Source organism: Astyanax mexicanus, chromosome 13 (genome assembly GCF_023375975.1).
Source record: "Astyanax mexicanus isolate ESR-SI-001 chromosome 13, AstMex3_surface, whole genome shotgun sequence".
In the NCBI taxonomy this organism is placed as follows: Eukaryota; Metazoa; Chordata; class Actinopteri; order Characiformes; family Acestrorhamphidae; genus Astyanax; species Astyanax mexicanus.
This window is the reverse complement of record NC_064420.1, coordinates 43,342,836-43,367,432: the sequence shown is the minus strand read 5'-3', so window position 1 is coordinate 43,367,432 and position 24,597 is coordinate 43,342,836. Positions and strand designations below refer to the sequence as shown.

The following is a 24,597-nucleotide window of genomic DNA, read 5'->3' as shown; positions in this document are numbered from 1 at the left end:
TTGCCGCCCTCGATATTGATTTTATTTTAGCCACTCGCGCTGGTCCGGTCTGATCTCCTTCTCTCTGACGCACACACACACACACACACACACACATACTACAGCAATAAATCCTGGGACAATATATCATCTTTTACTGTGACAGGCAGGGACGTGCACAGGAATCTTGCTCTAACCTGAAGAAAGAGCATCCTCCACCCCAAAAAAAGAGTCTCTCTCTCTCCTGTATTCGTCTCTTTACTGTGGGCATTTCTAATTTTCTGCATTAACACAACGTGCATGTGAATAATTCGAATAGTGCTTTATGTCCGTCATTCATCTTGCTGGATAAAATGAAATGTTATCAGCTGCATGTAACTTAGTTTAGTTAGCCTCCCACAAAACAACCTGAGCCGTGTAAAACGTTGACTGCAAGTTAGCTGGCTGTCGTTTTTTTTTTTTTTGCTACCTAAGCGTGGCACAGTAGGTGGCTGTCAGATTATTTAGGATCACTAAACGTCCTAAACTAGACGACATCGGATTTTAGAGAAGTTGATTGTGATCATGTCCTGTAATACTGTGAAGGCTACATTTCAAGCTCACCTTCAGGGCAGTCGCTCGACTCCCACGGCATCTTCAAACTGCTCTTGGGTCTCTGCTAGTCGGCTGAAGAGCCGCCCAGTCGTGTGCTGCGCTTTTTTTTTTTATCCTAGTGAAGCGTTCTGCGTGTCCCCCGCTACCCGCTACACCTCTCTCAAGGTGTCTGAATCTGAATGATTGACTCTGAAAACATTGTTTTACGAAACTTCAATAAAAATTACGAATTATAAAGAAAATTTTGTTGAAATATTAAATCATATTTGCCTATATTATTTTTTCCCCTCCCTCGGACGGGCAATATCAGCCAAGGACGGCAAAAGGGCAGTTGCCCAAGCACATTGGGCCATAGCGTCTGCACGTCACTGGTGACAGAGTTCCCATGTAGAGCAGCGTTCTCTAAACCTGGTGCTAAACAGCTTCCTTTCTGCAGAGTAGAATTCACCTAGGGTTGCACTAATTTAAAAAAAAAATGTTGTTTTGCAGTTTAAACTGCTACTGATTGATTATGATAAGACCTACCTGGACATTGCAGGGGCTCTCACAGCCTGTGATCATTATCTCTGCGGTGAAAAGCAGGGCAAACTTCTCCTCCGTTACTGACTCAGAGCCCTTCCTGTCGGCTCGCTTGATTTTCTTTATGGACTGTGGAAAACAAATCAGGGTAATTAAAACCATTGTGTTTCAATATTACAGCTTCCTGTAGGGACACAATAGAATAGGAGGCACACAACTAGCTCAACTCCCAAAAGCTCCTTTTTATGACTTTTCCATGCATTCAAGGCTAATTTTTTATGACCATACGATTTTTAAAACATCAGTGCAGACAAAGACAATAAAAGCAAAAATCAACTAAAACTATATTTAAAATTTATTATTGTAGGTCTAAAATAGTAGGTCCTGAGAGCTTCATTGTATGGGGCTAAATCACTGAATTAACTGTAAGCTGAAGTATTGTTTAGCCCAAAATAGATTTTCCCCATTGATAAACTGAAACACAAAGATTTGTAGACCAAATTGTCATGACTTTTCCAAAAAATTCAGAGTGATTTTATTTTTCCAAAATTGATCCAGACCTGGAAATTGCTATTTTCAAATACCATGACTTTTCAAGGTTTTTCATGACCGTACGAACCCTGTGATTCGTTTCACCTGGTGGGGTGGAGGTGAAGAAATTATTACCAGACATCTTCACTTATTTTAGTCCTGTCTGATTGCACCATGTCAGTAAAAAAAAGAGCTTTACTGACAGAGCTTTTTACATCCCACAGTTAAACCAGCTATAAAAATAACCTCAAGATTATATTGATCTTAATCAACATATGGGTAAATAGTCCATTAAAAAACGTGGAAAGGTTTTCATTGCTTTTCTGAAGAACTGAGTTGAGCAAGGAGTTGTTGAATTTTAATCCACATGGCACAGATACCTCGTGCCATTGAAGTCTAAAGTAAAACTGGTGTAAAACGATGTACTCAAATCCAGAAGTGTAAATTTTCTCGCAGCTTTAGTCATTGTATAAGTCACTCTACAGCATAGCATATACCCTATATACACTATATATCTGTTATGAACCGATAGCTGCTATTTATCAAACTAAAAGTTAATTACCAGTCAAGAGTACACAAGTACACAGTGCAACGAAATTACGTTTCCCCAGAACCGTGGTGCAACGTGCAACAAACTGTGCAACATAGAACTAGAATACTACAATACATACAATAAATACAGCAGACATAGGATTTAATTTAATTTAACAGACAGGACAGTGCAGTACCAGTACAGTACAATCTGATTGTGTGTGGTGAGGGTAAGTAGAGGAGTACATAAGTAATGTATATATGACTATAAGTGGTCTATTTTTTACAGATTTCTGGAGGTGACTCATGTGCATAAATCGAATAGCTGCTCCCATCTCAGCTATTTATACAGAGATTTTTTTATCACATGCAAACCGATCATATATTTATCTGATGTCCTGCAGTAAAAATACATTACATCCCACATCCCCAGCTAAAACGAATAACTTTAGTTATTCTTTATAACTTATAGCTTTAGTTAAACTAGCAGCAAGCAGGTAGTAGTAAAATTGAATACAAACCATATTCCTGAAAGTAGCACACGTGCTCTTGCTGGAAGGGTTGTGTTCTAAGATGGCCGTGCTATTGATCAGCTCCCCCACGTTCTCACTGAGGAAAAAAAAAACATAAGAATGCAGGTTTCACTCTTTAATAAATTAAAAGTGTTGGCTAGCAATATAAATGACTTTTAACTTTTCTTTGTATGAATACGTAGCAATTATGATAACTACAGTAATAAAATGCTGAATTGAAAGTTGTAGTTACTGTGTGTTTTCTTTCCTCTGTGTAATTTGATTGCAAATGGGATTATGCAAACATGCACATGCATGTGCACCAGCGATCTTGTGTGCTATTCTACTTACAACAACAATATATTTACATATATTTCTCCAAATTTCAGTTTGTGCAATATGCCTATATATGTACTGGTTGATAATTTTAATTTATTTTATTTTATTTGCTTTCTGCATTGTAAATTAATATTAAAGAAATGAAAACAATTAAGGGACACATATGGAATTACATAGTAAACAGTAAAAAAGTGTTAGTCTGTGTTTTATATATATATATATATATACAATTATATAGTGTAAGTTCACTTAAGTACAGTACTGAAGAAAAATAATACTTCAGTATACACAGATATAGTATTTTAGTACTTAAGTAAAGTAGTGAAGTAAAAGTAATACTCCAGTAGATACAGATACAGCATTTTATTATGTACAGTAGTGAAGTTAAAAATAATACTCCAGTAGATACAGATACAGTATTTTAGTACTTAAGTACAGTAATAAAGTAAAAATAATACTCCAGTAGATACAGATACAGTATTTTAGTACTTAAGTATAGTAGTGAAATAGTTCAAAATAATACTCCAGTAGATACAGTGTTTTAGTATTTAAGTACAGCAGTGAAGTAGTTTCTGTCATGGCAGTTACTGATAGTAACACTATCAGGACATCATTAATAGCATGATGTATGTCAACACTGTGTTTTATTGAAGTGATGGAGGAAAAATTTTCCCCACATTTGAAACACATGCAATATCTTAACACCTTTCAGGGCCTGAACCGGTGCTGCACGTCAAACGGCTTTATATAGCCGTCACTTTAACGGAATGAGTCATCCGGCAGCTACAGTTAGAGTTTTCAGTTTCAGTTTGAACAGAAACTTTTCACAGCAGTTCCACCAATCTTTCCGGAAGAATCAGAAGCAAAAGTGCTGAGATTCTCTCTTAAAACGCCAATTCAGGGCCAAAATGTGGGAGCAGCTCATCCACACCGTCACAGCGCCTCAGTTTCCCCGAATAACATGCGGCTGCCAACGTGGCACACGTTCACTTTTCAGCTGTGTCAGCTTTTGTGGGCAGACTGCAACAGGAAGCACAGAGATGACAAAATAGTCATGTGACCTCTGAGGTTGGCATAGTAGTACACTATGTCTGTTTGACACGATTCATGGTGGAAATACAGGTTAGGGTTTTTTGTTTTGATTGTATATAGCTTTTTACTCCTTTTCTGTCGTTGACCTTTAATTTAGTCTCTGTTTAAATGTTTAGAATCAGTAATTTCAGTCATATTAAGCCGATTTGGTTTGGAATAAAGTTTAAAGTGAGGGTAAAATGAAAGAGAATATATGAAAAACTATACTATATATGTTCATGGTGGAAATACAGGTTAGGTTTTTTTGCTTTGATTGTATATAGCTTTTTACTCCTTTTCTGTTCTTCACTTCTAATTTAATATCTGGTTAAAAGTTTAGAATCAGTCATTTCAGTGATATTAGGTCAATGTGGTTTGGAATAAAGTTTAAAGGGAAGGTAAAATGAAAAAGAAAGATGTATAAAATCACAAATTGAAAAACATTAGAAATATCATAGTGTTTAAACTATTATAACATGTTATAGTTATATACAAGATTTTATACATGTTTCTTAATTATTATTTTTAAATATTAATTAGTATTAAAACTACTACAATACTACTACAATATAATAGCATTATAAAGACATACAAGATATGTTTATTTGTTTATTTATGTATTTATTTATTAGGCATGAGTTTCTACTGTATTTGTGTACCTATGTATAAGTGGGTATACATATGTATACATTTTCTGTTTATCAGAGTCTTTGTTAATTACCATTACAGATTTTTATGGTGTGAGAACAAGAAGAGGGTGGGGGGCAGGGGGTGTTATAATGGGGGAGTTATAGTATTAAATAATACATATAAAAACATACATTAATTTTTCCGATTTGAGGAATCATTGAGCCCGACAAATGTGTAAGTATATATATGAGTATTATATACTGTATATAAATGTATTGTGTATAATAACTGATCATAATAATTTATTGGATTTTATTGTGTTTGTATTGTTTAGTCTGTGTGTGTGTGTGTGTGTGTGTGTGGTTGTGATATTTAACATTGTTATTGGCATGTGAGACAAATTCCCTTCAGGCTATAATAGATATAAATAAAGGCCACATGGGTGTAGCACAAACAATTAACAGTTTATTACTCTTTTTATACATGTTTAAATTAAGATAATATATAAACATACATTCATAAATAATGCACAAATTATGCATTAATAAATGAATACATACATTTTAATTTAATTTACTATTTTATCTGTTGCCACAGATCAGCTTTATGCAGTTGGGTCACTTTTGGGTACCACTTTAAAATAAGACTACCTTTATAAAAGGTTTATAAATGGTTTACAATTAATTTATTAATGGTTACTAATTAGGTTCTAAAAAAAACTTAAAAATCATTAATAATCAGTTATAACACATACGTAGAAAGGGCAACAATGACCTGTTGTTTTCCAAACAGTGAACCCACAGCCATCTATATTGTTGCACTTTCTACGTATGTGTTAGTACTGATTATTAATGATTTTTAAGGCATTTACAACCTAATTATTAACCATTAATAAACTACTTGTAAACCATTCACAAACCCTTTATAAAGGTAGTCTTATTATAAAGTGTTACCCACTTTTGTTACAGTAAATAGTTTTTGTTACAGAGAGCTTCTCTACTCTGGTCCTGTTAGATGCTTGTTACTCCAGCACCCTATTTAAATGAATAGCTTATTATATGTTTGGTGTATCAGCATAGTGTTGGGTATATTTTTTTCCCAAAAAATATTGTGCATATATATTAATGTTCACAATAACGTCACTAAAAGTTTGAAACAATGATAAAATCAATATTTTGATAATATCTGTATTCTGTTGTAAAGCTGTTTTGTTTTGTTGTGGGAAGCTTTTTATTTACTGTGAAGCTGTACGTCTATTTTTTTTTTTTTTTCATGTTTGGAGTTTATATACAACACACAAAAAAACATGCACTTAATATGTTGGAAAATATTTTGTTGCATCATATTGTTTTTGTGCTACATTATTATTTTACACAATATTAGAGTTTCGGTAAAATACTGTTGTTTACAAAACAGACAAAAGCTTACAGATTTTTTGTTTCATTTGTTTTCATTTTGTTGTTATATTTATACAAAACAAATGTTTTTTTTTGCAGTAGTATATTCTTAAAATTAAATATATATTTTTCTGTGTATTTTGTAATATCGCTAAGAATATAGAGTATTTATCGCAAAAATATTTAGATATTATTTTAGGGCCACATAAAATAAAAATATTGTCATTTAGAGCATTTATTTGCAGAAAATGAGAAATGGCTGAAATAACAAATAATGCAAAGAAAACAGGTTCATATTCATAAAGTTTTAAGAGTTCAGAAATCAATATTTGGTGGAATAACCCTGGTTTTTAATCACAGTTTTCATGCATCTTGGCATGTTTTCCTCCACCAGTCTTACACACTGCTTTTGGATAACTTAATGCCACTCCTGGTGCAAAAATTCAACCTGTTCAGTTTGGTTTGATGGCTTGTGATCATCCATCTTCCTCTGATTATATTCCAGAGATTTTCAATTTGGTAAAATCAAAGAAACTCATCATTTTTAAGTGGTCTTAGCTATAGAAGTACCTTTGAAGGAATGAACTTGTTTCAGTAAGTACACAGTTTGAGACTGTTTACGCACAGCAGTGATGTGTTGAAAGGTCAAGTCATGCATGTAGAAAATGTGGGTACATGTAGGTTGGTGACAACTGCCAGTCTTTTCCATTTAGCGTCAGGTGAAGTAACAAGACATTACAACATGTGTGTTTGTGTGTGTGTGTGTGTTTGTGTGTGTGCTGGGGGTTATGTAATTTAGTGTTTTTATGGCGTCATTAGTTCTACAGTTTAATCTTCATGAACTATATTCTAGCTGTATGTGTTTAAGACTGAAGTGTTCTTGAGTATGGGTGTGTGCAGCGTGCACTTTGGATTTAGGCGTCTGTCTGTGGGTGTGTGTTTGTGTTAGCAAGCTAACCTCTACACTGCATAGGAACAACCTACTGCTTTGTATGTAGCTTTACAGTAATGTGTGTGTGTGTGTGTGTGTCCTCATAAGAACTCAGTGTCCCCACATGACCAGTGAAAAATCCAGTTATTGTCCTTGCAGGGACCTATTGTATGTAAATAGCTTAACAAAATACATCATGTTCATCAGAACTGATACATACTGATAAATGATCAACTTGATCCAAATTATATTAGAAACTGCCTACTCAAATAAAAATCTTAAAACACTGTAATATTGTAATTTTAGGCCAGCAGTTTTAATTTTATAGTGTTTCAGATTTAAAACAGCTCTATATTCATAGAAATATCTATAGACTGCCACACATTTCCTATTTTTTACAGTGTACAATTGAACCATATAACTGTATAATTATAAAAATATACTTATTTGCGTTATATTTTTGTTGAAAATAAGAAATGAATAAATACAATTCCATATTGATCATAACTTGATGGCCATTTCATGTTTACTTTAGTGTATATTTGATCTTTTGATTTGATACAGTTTTTAACACACAGACAGTCATCCTAAATCAGTAAATAATTTTTTTTTTCATGATTGGAATTTACAGTACAGAAGGCATCTCGCGGCAGGGGAGCTGAATGCGCTATTAAGGAAGCTTAAACTAATAAAATCACATTTCACATGGATCTGGAACTGGATATCCAACAGTGTTATCGCACATCACACTTTTTTCGTATATTGTGCACCCCTGCTGTTTAACATACAGGGCCTTATCTTACACCCGTACATCGATACGCAACTGACTGGTGAGCTACAGATCGCTAAAATAGGGCCCACAGTGTTTTATTGTGAAGTTTCCCCAGTAGGAGGAGAAAACAGCTTTTGTGTGCCTTATTAAGATTTAAAGTAATATTAGTTAATCCGACAAAAAAGATGATCTTTACCTTTAAGCAATTTTTAGCTAATCAGCTAATGCTAAACAACAACAACAAAAAAAACAAGCTAAAGATATCTGATCTACAGAGTGTAAGTCTAGTCTTTAACGCTTGTTAAACAACTGGTTGCTCATTGCTTGAGGGCATTTCTTTACACAAGCTGTTTGTTGGTTTCTGTGGTTTTAGTGACACCAAAACAATGCCTGTCATCCTCAACCGACTACAACAGCTTAAACACATGTAAAGCTAAAAAAACTAATTACAAATTAAACACATTTCCAGCCACAATAGATAGATAGACAGACAGACAGACAGACAGATAGATAGATAGATAGATAGATAGATAGATAGATAGATAGATAGATAGATAGATAGATAGATAGATAGATAGATAGATAGATAGATAGATTTATAAAGTTTTAAGAGTTCAGAAATTAATATTTGGTGGAATAAACTCAATTTTTAATCACAGTTTTCATGCATCTTGGCCTGTTGTCCTCTACCAGTCTTACACACTGATTTTGGATAACTTTCTGGTGTAAAAAAAATTAATTTAAAGCAGTTCAGCTTGGTTTGATGGCTTTTCAATTAGGTAAAATTTGGTAAAATCAAAGAAAATCATCATTTTTAAGTGATCTCTTTTTTCCAGAGCTGTATATTTGTCTTTACAGCACATCACACAACTTCTTCTGTGTTCTTCTGTGTTTGGTGATTGCTCTCGGCTATTTGTGGCAAAATCACTGTCACTCCGTTTAATTAGTGTGAATAAAAAACAATTCAAGCCCAGACTGAGCAGAGCAAGTATCAGCATCTGGTGCAGGAGTTTCAGCCTCATCCTTTATTGCACCAAATTCCAGCATGTTAATCAACAGAATAATACTGTGCCCCCAGGCCTTTATAACTTTCCAAAAGTTTATTCTTAGTTTTCATTACTTGTATATTCTTTTAATTATAATGTCCTGTAATTGTATTTTAACATGGTTCTGTATTATGTCTTGAATGTATTTCTAATATTCCAATTTTATTCATTTTAATTCTGTAATAAATGTAAGTTTTTTGCTTTTATTTATACATTTCTTATAACTTTCTTTTAAACTTTATCTACACTGAGCCTTAAATATTTCTGTAAAACACTTTGAATAGCCTCTGTGTATTAAAGGTGCTATACAAGTAAACCTGCCTTGCCAAAAATGTATTTTTTTATTCTTTTGACATTTCTTTTAATAATTAAGACTACACATACATCATACTTTCACAGCTTACTCACTTTTACTTTCACTTTTTTTTTAATTAATTTCATTCATGCGTCTCATTCTGAATTGTTCATGGTGGCCTTGTTCTTGGTCTCGCAGACACATTTTTATTCTCTAAAATTACTTTAATTACCTTGATATTTTACCACGTCAGGATGGACAGCAAAACTAAACCTGGAGACAATATGAGAAATCTTTAGTGAAATTAATAATATTAATTGCTGAACATGCAGCAGCAGGAAGTGTCCTTAGTTCATTGAAAATAAAACAGTATGCATGTTGTGATGTCACTGATATTAAAGGTTTGTTTTCTAAAAGGGGTGGAGTTATTTCAATATTACAGGGTGCACATGGAATTCTTGGACACGTTTAAATAGCTAAAAAGGTACATAAAGGTAAAGCTTTCTTTTAATTTGTAGTAATGTGTTTGTTTAGAAAAATATTCCTGGTCGAAAAAGACAATGCAAAAAAAGTATTTATTACCCGTCGACTGTTATTGTTATTCATTTTAGTAACTTGCAATTCTGCAAATCTGAGAAACATGGGAGAATGAGCCAGCAGAAAATGCGAGAGCGGAAATAAGAAAAAAGAGAGAAAAAAGAAGAACTGCTTCTTAGTCAACAAAATATCAGTTGCTGAAAAAATATTCACTCAGCTCTCTAATGTTGGCTGAACTTCACAAATAAGCCAGAACATGTTTTAATATGCTTTTGAGCCTCTAAAACTACCCACTGTGAAAGACTGTGAAAGTGAGTCATGCATAAAAGAGTGAGTGCTGTAAGTTTGAATGTGTTCCAGTACAGCACATGTTATTTGCTTTATCTGTGAGAGGAGATAAAGGAATGTGGAATCTATGTGCATGTAACCATAATACAATTAAATAATAAGACCAATGCTTACAAAGAATCTGATTTGTGCTGATAAAAAGTATTAAAACCAAAAGTGTGTGTGAGTGTGTGAGTGTGTGTGTGTGTGTCGTGTGTCTGGCTGTGTGTGCTGCTTACGTGGGTATCACCCCCTGTCCTAAATTCCTGGCCTGTGACTCAGTGATGATCTGGGCCTTCAGGACGAATGGCTTTCCTGGAGCCATTTTCTCCCCCAGCAGGTAGCGCACTGTGCTGGAGAACTTGGACTGTGTCTTAATCACCTGTGGGGGCTGCTTCTCCACCACCAGTGAACTGCGGAAAGTTGAAAGGAACAACAACACAATTGGTGACATTCTTCAGCTTAGAACAATCTCTGATCATTAGGATTTTAACACATATTTTCAGGTTTAAAACGTTTCAAATGTAAGTACACTGCTTTCTGTGTACTTTAGGTGTTTTATTTTATATAATCTTACACTAAAGTCCCGAACAACCTGGATAAGTTAATCTAACTTAAGTTCAACTATTTTTTTAAGTTTTAATGTACTTAACATACGGAACACTCTATTTTAGGAAAACTCAAATATTAATTTAAGTAAAACTTTTCTCAAGTTTACTAAAGCCAAAAGCCCTACTAAAGCTGAACAAACTTGATTTTTTTTAATCATGTTTTTGTCTTTCTTTTCTTAAAAGAGAAATCTGGTGTGAAATGGACTTGAGTTGTAGTGAAACATGATAACGAGTACAAACCTTTGTGGAACAGCCAACCTCCATTCACCAAAAGTATTCAGAAATACAGCGCTTTTAAAGCCGATACTCCCAACAGGCTTACAATGGTAGTGATAGGGGCATATAGTTGCCAATGAACAGAAAGCACTATTTTTACACCATTAACAAACTCAAAGCAGCTCAGCAACATCTTGAACTAAGGCATTTCCACAGATTCCTTTTACAATCTGTTCCCCTGCACTACCTATTTGTTTATGCTCGTTAGTCAACTTATCTTGACTTAACTTGAAGATGGGGGCACCCGAAGAACTACCTGAAGGTACTGTCTGTATAAACAGTGTTTTTAATAAACTATCTGTGCTCTTTCAAAGTTCTCAGTGCCTTGTTTTAAATACTAGATCTACCAATGAAGTGTGGAGCTTATTCAAGCTTGATAATGGTGTAAAAATATTGTAATAATCTTCGCATGGGCAGCGTTATGCCCCTAGCACTAGCATTGTAAGTGCTGTACCATGTTTCACTACACCACAAGTCCATTTCACACTGGGTTTCTCCTTTAAGTTTACTATTCTTAAACCTTATAAAGAATAGTATATATTATAAGTATATATTATATACTATAATAGTATACCTTATAATTCTTAAACCCACATAAAAATAAAAAGTGTGTAACTGCATTACTATGCTATTATATTATCATTATACATATAATATAGTATACAATAGCCCTAAAATGTCAATAATATTGTATTTTACATTCAATTCTGGGACAATATATCATCCAAGAAAAACAGTTATCATGACAGGCCTATACACAATCTAAACGCACTGTAGTAACCCAAACTAATAAAAATAGGATGTGAATTGAACTAGAGCACTGACTCTGATTACAGCTATAAACAATATCTGATAACAATAACGGCATTACCAGCTGTTGCAATAAAGGTAACAAAGTATCAGTTTTAATTACTTTATAATGTACTTAAAGAATGATTTTGTAGGCAATACACATAATTACTTATGAATGTAAGAAATGCATGTAACCGCAGCACAGCAGAGGTCAAGCTAATATATATTTTTAGAGAGAACCTCTCACAATACAATACGACATGAGTTCTATGGTACTGTAAATGGACCGGAAAGCATGTTGCAATTGTAACATGTAACAATGCAGTATGGTATTTTGCAACACAGCAGAGCTGCAACATGGTCTTTTGACCTAGATCCTGAACTTAAAGGTAAAGAAAAATGTCAGTGGTGCCTAAACGTTTTGTTTAGGGGGTGGGGAGACCAGTACACAGTGTCTGTGGTGAAAAAAAAAAAAACGCAAAAAAGGTTTCAAAAATGTATTTTACAACATTACAGTGTGTTTTGTTACCAAAATTCTTAAAACATTCTACTCTAAAAGAAAAAAAAAAGCTAATAATAATAATAATAATTATGATAATAATTATATATATATATATATATACACATTAAAATGTGTTTAATAAGAGTGCAGTCAAAAAGTTATGTTATAGGCTTAAACAGGCATAAACAGGCATGATGGGATTTCTGTACCTCTGGATGAGTGTCTGCAGGAGACGACTGAGGCTCTCCTCCAGCTGGTGGAAGTGTTCAGCACCATGGTCCCTCCTCAACAACATTATTTCCTGTCTCAGATTACTGTTCACCCCCAGCAACTGCTCACACCTGCAGAGGGAAAAGCCAGAGAGAGGAATGAGAGGAAATGAGCATCATATTAAGGCATGTATAATGACTGCTGTGTTTTCTAAGCATATTGTCTGTGCTACTAGGGAAATACAATCATTTCACAAGCATGTATTACACCTGGAATCCTTAAGCTGTAAATCTTTGGATGTGCAGGGTATTGTGGGATTTGTAGTGATTTAGGAGTACTGTTTTGCCCTTGTCCTTCCCGCCTTCTCTGACTTTTGTTCTTTCTCCCTCTCGCTGCTGTGTGCAGAGAGAGTCTCACCTTTAGATTTGTAACGACTGAAAACAAACATGTAATTCGCCAATATTCTGACTCACATATACAGCTCTGAAAAAAATGAGATCACATAAATTATATGTTAATTTGATTTTAACAAATTGAAAACCTCTGGAATACAATCAAGAGGAAGATGGATGATCACAAGCCATCAAACCAAGCTGAACTGCTTGAATTTTTGCACCGGGAGTAAAGGCATAAAGTTATCCAAAAGCAGTGTGTAAGACTGGTGGAGGAGAACATGATGTCAAGATGCATGAAAACTGTGATTTAAAACCAGAGTTATTCCACCAAATATTGATTTCTTAACCCTTAAAACTTTATGAATATGAACTTGTTTTTTTTTTTGCATTATTTGAGGTCTGAAATCTCTGCATTTATTTTGTTATTTCAGCCATTTCTCATTTTCTGCAAATAAATGTTCTAAATGACAATATTTTATTTGGAATTTGGGAGAAAGGTTGTCTGTAGTTTATAGAATAAAACAACAATGTTCTTTTTACTCAAACATAAACCTATAAATAGCAAAATCAGAGAAACTGATTCAGAAACTGAAGTGCTCTCTTAATTGTTTCCAGAGCTGTATATTTCAAAATACTCACAATCACAAAGTCAAGTGAGCACTACACTGTGTGCACAATTATTAGGCAAGTCTTTGTTTTAATCACCAACTACAGTGTTCTCTGTTAATGCAACATGTTAATAAACCTCAAACATAATTGTTTAAGAAAGTAAAAGTGAGGTGTTGGATTTCTTAGGAGAATAGCTATACTATTACTGTGCAGAATTATTACGCAGCTAAATGAAAAACACATTTTTTCCATCTCACTTTTTATTTTCAGCTGTTCAAGTGAGAATTATAAACAAACAACTCAAAATTTTCCAATGAACATTTCTAATGCATGAAAAAAAAAATCAGTGACCGATATAGCCACCCTTCTTTTCAAAACCAGTAATAAGCCTTTCATTCATGGAGTCTGTCAGTTTCTTGATCTGTTGACGCAACCACAGCCTCCCAGACACTGTTCAGAGAGGTGTACTGTTTTCCGGCACTGTACATTTTCTGTTTAAGAATTGCCCAAAAGTTCTCAATTGGGTTCAAGTCAGGTGAGGAAGGGGGCCATATCATAAGTGTACTGGAGTACTTGGATGCATGTGATGGAGCATTGTCCTGCATACAAACATTGTCATTTTAATAGATGCAGACTTCTTCCTGTACCACTGTCTTCTAAAAACTAGCAGTAGGCTTAGTAGTTGATTTTGAAGCCATCTTCAACCCGAAAAGGTCCAACTTTAATAATACCCCCCCCCCCCCCCCCCCCCACCCACCACTGTGCTGGCGTCTGACTCGAAGTGGAGCTCTGTGCCTGTTACTGATCCAGCCACAAGCCGGATCTTTGACATTTTCCAGAGTCAGTTAAATTACTTTTTGGCCCATTTTGCATAAAGAACAAAAACTGTCTAATAATTGTGCACACCTTGATGTAGGTTGTTGACCTCCTTAGGCCACACCCTCCCTCATTACACAGACACACATAACCTGCTCTGCTTAAGCATTCGTGTTGGAGTTAAGAAATATGCCTAAGAATGATAATATGGTCAAAATACTCACTTGCCTAATAATTGTGCACACAGTGTATATTGTACTAGATGGAACAAAAATGTCTGTTCTAATTAAATGATATATACGTTATTTTCCCTGTTGTAAATTACTCTTATGAACCAAACTGTGACTTCTGTGAACCGATACACTATTATTGATGACACTGAGGGCCTATAGTGTCAAAACATTGATTAAAAGCCTACAGGATTTTGGTGAACTCGAGAAGAACACAATGTTTAGGTGAGGCTGTAATAAGTCCACTAAAATATCTGATCGTACCTCACTGGGCGCTCGTTCAAGGTGTCGTGGCAAGGACAGCTGTCCTCAGCCCGCTCCTTATCCACTGGGGTTCCCCAAGGTTCGGTACTGGGACCCCTTCTCTTCTCCATATACACCACCTCTCTTGGTCAGGTTGTCCGCTCACACGGATTTTCCTACCATTGCTTTGCTGATGACACCCAGCTATACCTGTCGTTCTCACCTGAAGATCACTCAATCTCTGCACGGATATCGCAGTGTCTCTCTGACATATCCTCATGGATGAAGGAGCATCACCTTCAATTAAATCTCTCAAAGACTGAACTTCTGGTCATACCAGCAAAACCATCTTTTCAACACAACTTCTCTATAAGTATCGACTCTCTCTCTCTCTCACCGACAAAGGTTGCTAGGAACCTGGGTGTTCTGGTTGATGACCAACTCTCCTTCACGCACCATGTGGCCTCAGTTGCTCGGTCCTGCCGCTTTGCGCTCTATAACATCCGAAAAATTAGACCGTTCTTGACGCAACAGGCCACCCAACTCCTGGTGCAAGCGGTCGTCATCTCACGCCTCGACTACTGCAATGCCCTGCTAACTGGCCTCCCGGCCTGCGTAGTAAAACCACTCCAAATGATCCAGAACGCAGCAGCACGTCTGGTCTTCAACCAGCCAAAACGGGCACATGTCACCCCGCTGCAAATTGAGCTCCATTGGCTACCAGTTGATGCTCGCATCAAATTCAAAGCTCTTACAATCGCCTACAAGGTGATGACAGAACAGCTCCTTCCTACCTGCACTGATCACTCCTGAAGGCTTACGCTACCTCCCGGCCGCTGCGCTCCTCCAATGAACGTCGCTTCGCTTTACCAAACAAACATTCACACAAAGCAATCCAGACTGTTCTCATACAGAGTTCCCCAATGGTGGAACAAACTTTCTTCCACTACCAGATCAGGAGAATCTTTCGCTATCTTTAAGAGACTCCTGAAGACAGAGCTCTTCAAGGAGCACTTACTCTCTTAACACCTCTAACACACTAACTACTTCTAACCTCATTTCCTTCTTCCCCTCCTTCACTCCTCTATCCTATTATTCCCCTTTGACCTCCTTTTATCCCTATCCAAAGTTGTTTTTACCTTTAAACTTATTTTACATTGTACTTGACTATTGTAAGTCGCTTTGGACAAAAGCGTCTGTATGTAATGTAATGTAATGTAATTCATGTTGCAGAGTTTTACAAATAAACACTCTGTCTCAGTCATGTTGATCCAGATAACATCAGTCCCATCTCTACTTTTTGAAAACTTGTATCAGGATCAGCATAATTGCCACTGGCAAAGATCCATAATTTTAATAGACTACCTGGAATTTTTATATTAGTGCATGCCTAATTATTTCATAACTATTTCATTCTCCATCAGTGTAGAGCATGATGGAACTCCGCAGATACACATATTTGCTCAGTCACATAATATGCAAAACCTATTTACAACTGACATTCATTTACTTAAACAATCTGAATACATTCAAATACAGAAATAAATACACTGATTAAAATGTAATCATCATAGTTCAAAAGGATTTACTTCACACACAACTGCTTGAAGTAAATGCACTTATGGACAAAACTGTCTTTGGCCAGTTGCCAGGCTGTTTTATTTATGTGGAAATGCTGCACACATTTTAATAAACGATTAAAGGCAGTGCGCAGTGTATTTGAAATGTTATGTAATTGTGGATTTACAGCAATTGTTTTATTTGTGTGACACAAGTGCACAGCTATCTGCATAACAATAAAACCAGACACACAAACCATTTAATTCACCCTGTTTACTCTATCACTGGTTATGGACAACAATGATGAGTATTGCAAACTCAACAAATTACATGCTCTGGGTAAGCACACAATTAACTGCACTATGTAACTTTGGTGTAGCTGGCAAGACAACACTCATATTGCAAAATGTATAAAACACTGTCACTTATTTGTGTCAAATCATGAAGTATTACTCTACAAACTCAGTCCACATGCTTTTTTTGTTCAGATGGCTGTTCTGTATCTTCCAGCTTGTCCAGGAATGCATGTGTAAAGCTTATCCTAAGCATTAAACACTTCCCAACTCTAGGGGGAGCCCAGGAAAAAGACAACTCTCGCACAATGCTGCTATTAAAAAAAGAGTTTATCATGCTTTTGTTGGTGTAACTGTCTCTACTGTCCAGAGAAGGCTTTCTACTGGATGTTGGAGCACTGCTGTGAGGAATTGATTGCAATCAAAGACAAGAGCACTAGTGAATGTCAGGATGTTGGATGATTTTCACTCCACCTCATTCCCAACTCATGCCTTCCAAAAATATTGGATGGAGCACCATCATTCCAGAGAACACAGTTCCACTGCTCCACAGCTCAATGATTGGGGGGGCTTTATACTTTTCTATCCCACATCTGGCATTAATCATGCTGCCAATGGGTTCACATTTATCTGCTTCAGAGAATTCTATTGGCAATACTTTTCTACAAGGGTTAGACAAGCTGTTTGCACATCTGCATCTCACATCTGCAAACTTGGAATAAATGTGGAAGTTTTTGTGACACAAAAACAGAATTCAAAAGAAAAATGAACTACATATTAAGAAACATCAAGGACATATTAAGAAACATAAACTCTAAATTCTTCTTTAGAAAGGAAATGAGAGATTTTTTCCCACCATATTGACATTTTAACTGCTCCTTTCTGCAGCGTTCTGTCATAATTTGTGTAACTAAGGCGTGTTAAATGTAACTGACGACTTCCTGAAGGAAGGTGACACATTAAAGATGAAGGAAGTGTACAGATGGGAAACTGTGTACAGGGTTGTGAAAAGCTCACCATGTCTGCAGAGGCACCAGGTTGTCGTCGAAGGGAAGGCCAATGGTGGAGCGGAGCTGCTGCCACCTCCAAGACTTTATTTGCTGGATGAGTCCAGCTTGGCACTGTTCCAGACTATGCACTGCTTCCTGCAGCAGTTGCACACGCATCTGCACACACACACACACACACACACAAGTATTCTGTTACTAAATATGGTAAAAAATGGTTGATCAGCACAAGGTAAGTTTAGCTGATCTTCAAGTACAGTGGTATGAAAAGGTCTGGGCATCCCTGATAAATTTCAGTTAAATACAGTGTACCAAATAGCAGATAAACACAGTGATATTTGAGGAGTGAAATGAAGTTTATAGGATTTACAGAAAGCGTGCAATAATTCTTTAAAGTAGACATGAAACACTTTGAGTATTTAGTATATTTCACAAGATGTATTTTTACTCTAACAAATCTTATAAGTTTAACAGCTGTCAGGGAAACGGAATTAAAATAATAAGCAACCTAAATGTCATTTTTGAAGTAAGTGTAGCGCCATCTTGTCCCAGTGTGACGTCACGAGATTGGTTCTTGGACGCCTAACTAACATAAACTATGAGCCTACAGTAGTTCCTCAATGGATAATAAAGTCCAAGGCAAACCAAAAATCGTAGCAAAGAGGGGGGCACTTTTGTATAGCCCCTGGGTGTAAGAAAATTTTATAGGGTGAAAAATGAGAGAAGGATTTACTTTCACTTTCATATCTCGCCTCTTAACCGGACAGCTGTTCTTCGGCGGTGGCTAGCGGCGCTAAAGCGCGAGAATCTTCTGGTTAGTAGTGAGCACTTTCTAGCTATTTACCTAGGCTCTTCAACCAACCAACCTTGTGACGTCACCAGTGCTGCACAGGCAAAATGGCTGCGCACTAGCGCAAACATAACAAACTATATAAATATATTATAATTTAGTGTGAAAACATTTTATATAAAAAAAATTCCCCCCAAAATAAATTCCATTATATTTAATCCCTTATAAAACTTGTACAAACTGAAATGTTTCATGTCCACTTTAAACTAAGTTAGCCAGGTGCATAAATTTGGACAACTTGAAAGACAAAAAATTATCAACATTGAGTACATCCTCCTTTTGCAGAAATAACAGACTCTAAACGCTTCCTATAGCTGGACTTTGGTCTGACAGGGGGTCGGGGGAGATAGCCCACTCTTATTCACTGTTGTGGCCTGATGCTAAAATGGGTTGTAATAATATACTTATTTGTAAAACATGCTACCACAACTGTAGTGATGTGATCTAAGATGTCCAGCATGGAAAGTAACTCAAACAACAAACCAACTAAGCAAGTCCAACAGCTTATTCCAAAGAAAAATACATGATCGGCTGCTGATTGTTTTGTTTTGATCCCACAGCGCTGATAAAGTTAATGTCATTATTTTGAAATGAATTTTAATGAAGAAGGGACCCAGAAAAGTCCATAAACACATGCAAACCTAAATCAGCTCTGCTTTTGTTCTTTGTTTCAGTGCATACCTCCTGTTGTTATCAACTCATTACCTTATTGGAGCCCCTTAGCTTATCCACATTTTTCATGTACATGTGGCACACCAAATATTAGCACATCACACAATACAGTGTTTTTCATTATTTTCCTGTTGTTAAATGCATTGTAAATTTTTTTATTAAATTTATACATTTGTGGTAACTACAACGGCCTGGTAACTAACAACCTCAGGTATCAAGCACGTGTAAACAGTCAGCAAAAACACCTATGCATTTATCGCTTGTGTAATCTTAACATTCTGTATACTGGCTTTTCTATGGTCCAATAAAAGGACATAAGGAAATAAACCTCTTATATGAATTGATTAAATATATATGTCATACAATATAACTAAATACATCTGCATATACATAGCTTAATTTAGCTTAGCTTAGTTTCTCCACAAGAGGAATCGAAGCAGGCATAGCTTAGGCGCACTCCATTTAAAAAGGAATGAAATACACCTGCCAACCACAAAAGGAATGTACAAAGCAACCCTTGCAATGGTGTAAAATTTGTTTGTTACTCAATAAATATTTTAACTGAAATATTAATTAAGTTACTGTTTTTTTCGTAGTACAAGGTACACTTAAAATCTTTTAATTTTCCCCAAAATCGTCTGTGTGCCTTATAATCTGGTACGACTTATGTTTAAATTTTACCAGTCAGGTTGTAATAAGCAGTAAAGTCTCTCCGCTAAGTACAGCGTTATACAGGAGTTTCAGTTTAGTTCTTCAGCACCAGAGACTCGAGACTGGAGCAGTATTAGCATTAGCCGCTAACCTTGCTATGCGCTAGCTCTTTCGTCGTTCAGAGGTGAGTATTTTTGGCCTGCAGCCTGCTGCTAATCAAAGCTAGCACTGCTGGAGCAGCAATAGCATTATCCGCTAACTGCAATAAGCGCTAGCTCTTTCGCCGTTCAGAGGTGAGTTTAATGCGCCTTATAATTCAGTGCAACTTGTGTATAAAAATAGACCAGAAAACAGAGGTTTATTGATAGTGCACCTTATAGTGCAAAAATATGGTAATCAAAAATAGCACAAACTGGTCTGTCATTTAGCAGAAGTCATGGATCTTTAAGATTTCTGCTCATGTGTTCCAAAACCCAAAACACAAGGCAAGAGAGCCTCAGTAGGACTCAACTATAGGTTAAGAAATAGCAAAACAAATACCAAATACACTGCTTTGGCCAGATTACTATTATTATCATAATATAAAGTGTTTAGCTCTTTTTTTATGTAGTTTAAACAATGCTAGCAATATTATGGTGAATAATATTATAAAATATGGTAACCTCTAGGTGGTGTGTCATTTTTGAGCCTTAAGACTACACAAGGGTTGATAAGGGTTAAAACAGAGCAGGCTTTTGTTTGAGGCATTTACCTTGGCACAGGTTTGATAGCTGTGCTCCAGCTGTGTTATGCGATTCTGTTTGGTGACTTGATCCGGAAGTTTGGTCTCCATCTCAGTCTGTCCTGTGAAGGAATTAAAAGAAAAACATGTTACATAACATTCTGCATTTGTGAGAGAGAAAGAGAGAGAAGGGACGAGAGAGAGAGGAACTGATGAACACACAAAATGACGGACAGAGACAAGATTTTCTGTCTTTTGCCAGATTTCTCTTAGTCCACTTCTATGTGGCCAGTTTGCAGAGAAATGAGCTGAATCATCTTGATTAGTATTCCAGCTGTCATATATACCCCACCATCCACAAACCAGGGAAACAAAAGTGGTAAATGATGTGGTTTAGACAGCGAGGGTTGGTTTCCCAGACAGAGATTAAGTCTAGCTTAAAGACTAGATTTTGCTTTTATTGGAAAATCTCCATTTAAAATGCTCTGTAGTCCAAGAATAGGCTTAATTCCTTATTGAAACACTGCTCCCATAAGGCCAGCTTCACTGCGACTGCAGAAAAATGCAAATCCAAAGCCAAAAGTTACGCACCAGAAAAGGAATGTACCTCAACTCTATGTTTATACACTTCATGTAAAACAGACACAGTTTATCACAAAGCTGTGTTTACACTGACTTTATAAAAAACTACTTCTAAACACTTTCTAAACATGAACAAAGTGAAATCAAATCATAGGAAAGGCTACTTCTCTCACCCTTAACAGACCTGTCATGATAACTATCTTTTAAGGACCAGAAATAATTGTGATAAAATAGATTATTATTATTTAGACCAACTTCCAGAATAACACTAATACTAACACTAATGATGATTTACTAGTAAAATAATGCAGTTACATCCTTTTAAAAAGCAAAGAACTTTTGTTTAATTACATTAAGATATTCCAAATATATACCAAATATTTTGGTAAGTTGTTTGATAACACTTTTTCACGATTAGTGATGGTTTGGAGAGTCATGTCATCTGCTGGTGTTGGTCCACTGTGTTATATTATCAAGTCAGTGCAGTGCTGACAACTTTTATGGAGATGCAGATTTCATTTTCCAGCAGGACTTGGCACACTGTCCACACTGCCAAAAGTACCAATTGGTCTTACGTATTATTTATTTTGGGAGACACTGATTTTTGGGTTTTCATTGGCTGTAAACCATAATCATCCAAATAAAAAGAAACAAAATATATAGATCACTTTGTGTGTAATACATCACAACTTTTTTTTCACAACTAAATTACTGAAATAAAGTTAGTTTTCAATTATATATATATATATATATATATATATATATATATATATATATATATATATATATATATATATATAATTTTACTACATTTGAGATGCACTATTATAGTGTAGTTTAAACATCTGAAAAAAAATACTTAACTGACTTAACTGAACCAAAATATGTCCAGCAAAATACAGATTTAATAATGCTGGAAAAAAATTAACTAAAAAAGATCTGGAAAAATACATAAATATAAAAATACATACAGCAATTGGGCTGCACAATATTGAAAAAAATATATATTGATTTAACATGTTATGATACTAATGACTCTGTGTGTCCACAATTGTAGTAAAAAAAATATTTTTGGGCAGATTTAATTTAGCCAGAAATGCCAGCATTTTCTTTCCTCTGTGTGCAAAATAAATAAAAAATTAAATATTTTCTAAGGCACAAGTTCAACAAAGCATACCTGTCAAGTCTCCCGTTTTGGCCGGGAAACTACCGTATTTTACTCCTCTTTCCCGCCGTCCTCCCGTATTAATATTTTCCCGTAAATTTCCCGTATTATATTAAAATTAAAAAAACTTTATTATTGAGGAGACAGGGCACTGACCGATCTGTGTCTCTTAACCAATCGTGGTGCCGGTTCAAGGAGAAAGTCTCGCCTTTCAGGAGAAACAGCCAATCAGCTTGCTGGTTTCGCGGAGCGCAGAGGTATATCAGATTCTGATAATCTAAATTTAGTGTGTAAGTGGTTCACATGTGGTTATTTTAGATTTCTTGTAAACCTGTCTTAAAATGTAAGGAATACTAAATCTTGGTTGGGCTGGTGGGACGACTTTAAGCGGACGGAGGAAAATATCCCTTATTTTTAAATATAAAACTTGACAGGTATGACAAAGTTGTCTTCAAATTCTTCTGTTGGTATGCCGACAGTTTTGTTGCACACTCTCTTACGCATACTTCCACATAAATATTCACTCTTCTCTTCAGTGTGCACTCAGACACGTAGTAACATGACCTGGCTCATAAAACAATTGTCTCTGTACATTACACTGTACTTACACTATTCCACAGAACAGCTCACTCACCCAGTTAATCCACATGGTTTCTGTACACAAGAGTACAAGAACAGTGTCTGTTATCAAAACCGCAGTTCCTTAAAAAAGACCTTATAACACAACTGAATCGCTGGAACCGATCCAAAACAAAGTTTAGTCATTGTTATATATAGGGTTTAAAATACTTCTGTAGAAGCTGAAGTATCAATTCGAGCTTTTTACTCTTTAAGTAAAAGTGTAAAAGTACTGCTTTCAAAACTACTTAAAGAATAAAAGTAAAAGTAATGAAATGAGTAAAAATAAAGCCATTAAGTACAAAAGCTTAGCCGAACCACAGAGTCCTATAGAACCCTACCCCCCCATCCCCCCCATTTGGGATGCACTAGGCTCCCTAATGTTTCAGCTGGATACAGTACAGGCCAAAAGTTTGGACACATCTTCTCTTTTTCAATGCATTTTCTTTATTTTCATGATTATTTACATTGTAGATTGTCACTGAAGCATCAAAACTATGAATGAACACATGTGGAGTTTTATGTACTTAACAAAAAAAGACCTGGCCTCCACAGTCACCGGACCTGAACCCAATCCAGATGGTTTGGGGTGAGCTGGATCACAGAGTGAGGAAGGCAAGGGGGCAACAAGTGCTAATAAACACCTCTGGGAACTCCTTACTTCAAGACTGTTGAAAAACCATTTCAGGTTTCGGCCTGTACTGTATATGCCCATTGTAAATGACTGTATTTTAGTAGAATGTACATATATTAAAGAAGCTTTGTTGGACGTTTGTGTGGAGTTCTCTTGAGTCTCATCTCTTGAGATCATCTTTATACTAGGCTACATATGTCTTCTATGTTCTTGCTGGAGTGTGAGGGGGGTGGGGGGTGTTGGGCTGAAATGAAATAGGAGTAATGAGGCTATTTTTATTTTCTAATGTAAGGTGTAGAAAGTTAAGATAAAAGTAAACATTTAACTGAAAAATAATTTCTCCAGTAAAGTATACATAACAAACATTTCTACTTAAGTAAGACAAAGTATTTGTACTTTGTAACGTGACACTTCTGCTTGAATGAAATATATAACATGACCTATGAGATTTGTTTTGCAGGTATTTGCCTTTGGTTATAACAGTGTTGACACTATACAACATACACTACATGTCCAAAGGTGTCTAGTTACTCCTTCTATTAAATCTAGTGCACTCATTGTTGGCTCAGGCCTTCAGTCACACACCCATGACTTGTTTAATTGGGCACTCTACAGTGTCTAGAGCAGGGGGATTTAATTAAATTCAGTTTGGTCCGGTTAGAGAAAATTTAATCAGGCTAAGGTCCGGACCGTCACCATTTTTAACTTGTTTTATAATTCAGTACTTACAAATACTAGTATATTTCAACAATATTTATTGTTTTAAATAGGCCTGTCACAATCATTACATTATCAACCATCATAAAATAAATGGAAACATTCTGAACTCCTGAGTCTATTAATGTGAATCTGTATGTTCACTTTGTTTCAAAATGCTTTATTTATTCTATTAGATTTCATTTATATAAGATTTAGGCCTGCCTGTCATGGTAAAAATTCATTGAATGATAATTTATTTTTTGCTGAACTTGGCCAAAATATCACCTTTAAAAAAAAAAAAAACTATAGTTTTCTTTTATTTAATATTATTACTGTATCAGACCTTTTTCATCTGCACCGATCTGATTGACAGAGGAGAGCATTTGGTGATCTTACAGCACATGTGATTGGTCTGTGAGTTTACTGCACTGTAAAGCACGTAAACCATAA

The 24,597-nt window shown here is 35.6% G+C and overlaps 1 protein-coding gene across 3 annotated transcripts in view; it reads right to left on the bottom strand.

Annotated features, from left to right (window-relative positions):
- stat6 (signal transducer and activator of transcription 6, interleukin-4 induced) overlaps window positions 1–24,597 on the bottom strand; it is a 66,134-nt gene that overhangs the window by 16,686 nt on the left and 24,851 nt on the right. For all 3 annotated transcript variants that reach the window (XM_049486511.1, XM_022676873.2, XM_049486512.1), the window contains 6 exons: window positions 20,480–20,571; window positions 17,566–17,714; window positions 12,402–12,533; window positions 10,251–10,424; window positions 2,676–2,763; window positions 1,099–1,221 (listed from right to left, as the gene is read on the bottom strand). In XM_049486511.1, coding sequence (XP_049342468.1) covers window positions 1,099–1,221; window positions 2,676–2,763; window positions 10,251–10,424; window positions 12,402–12,533; window positions 17,566–17,714; window positions 20,480–20,571 — 758 coding nt within the window. The remainder of the gene's footprint in view (window positions 1–1,098; window positions 1,222–2,675; window positions 2,764–10,250; window positions 10,425–12,401; window positions 12,534–17,565; window positions 17,715–20,479; window positions 20,572–24,597) is intronic.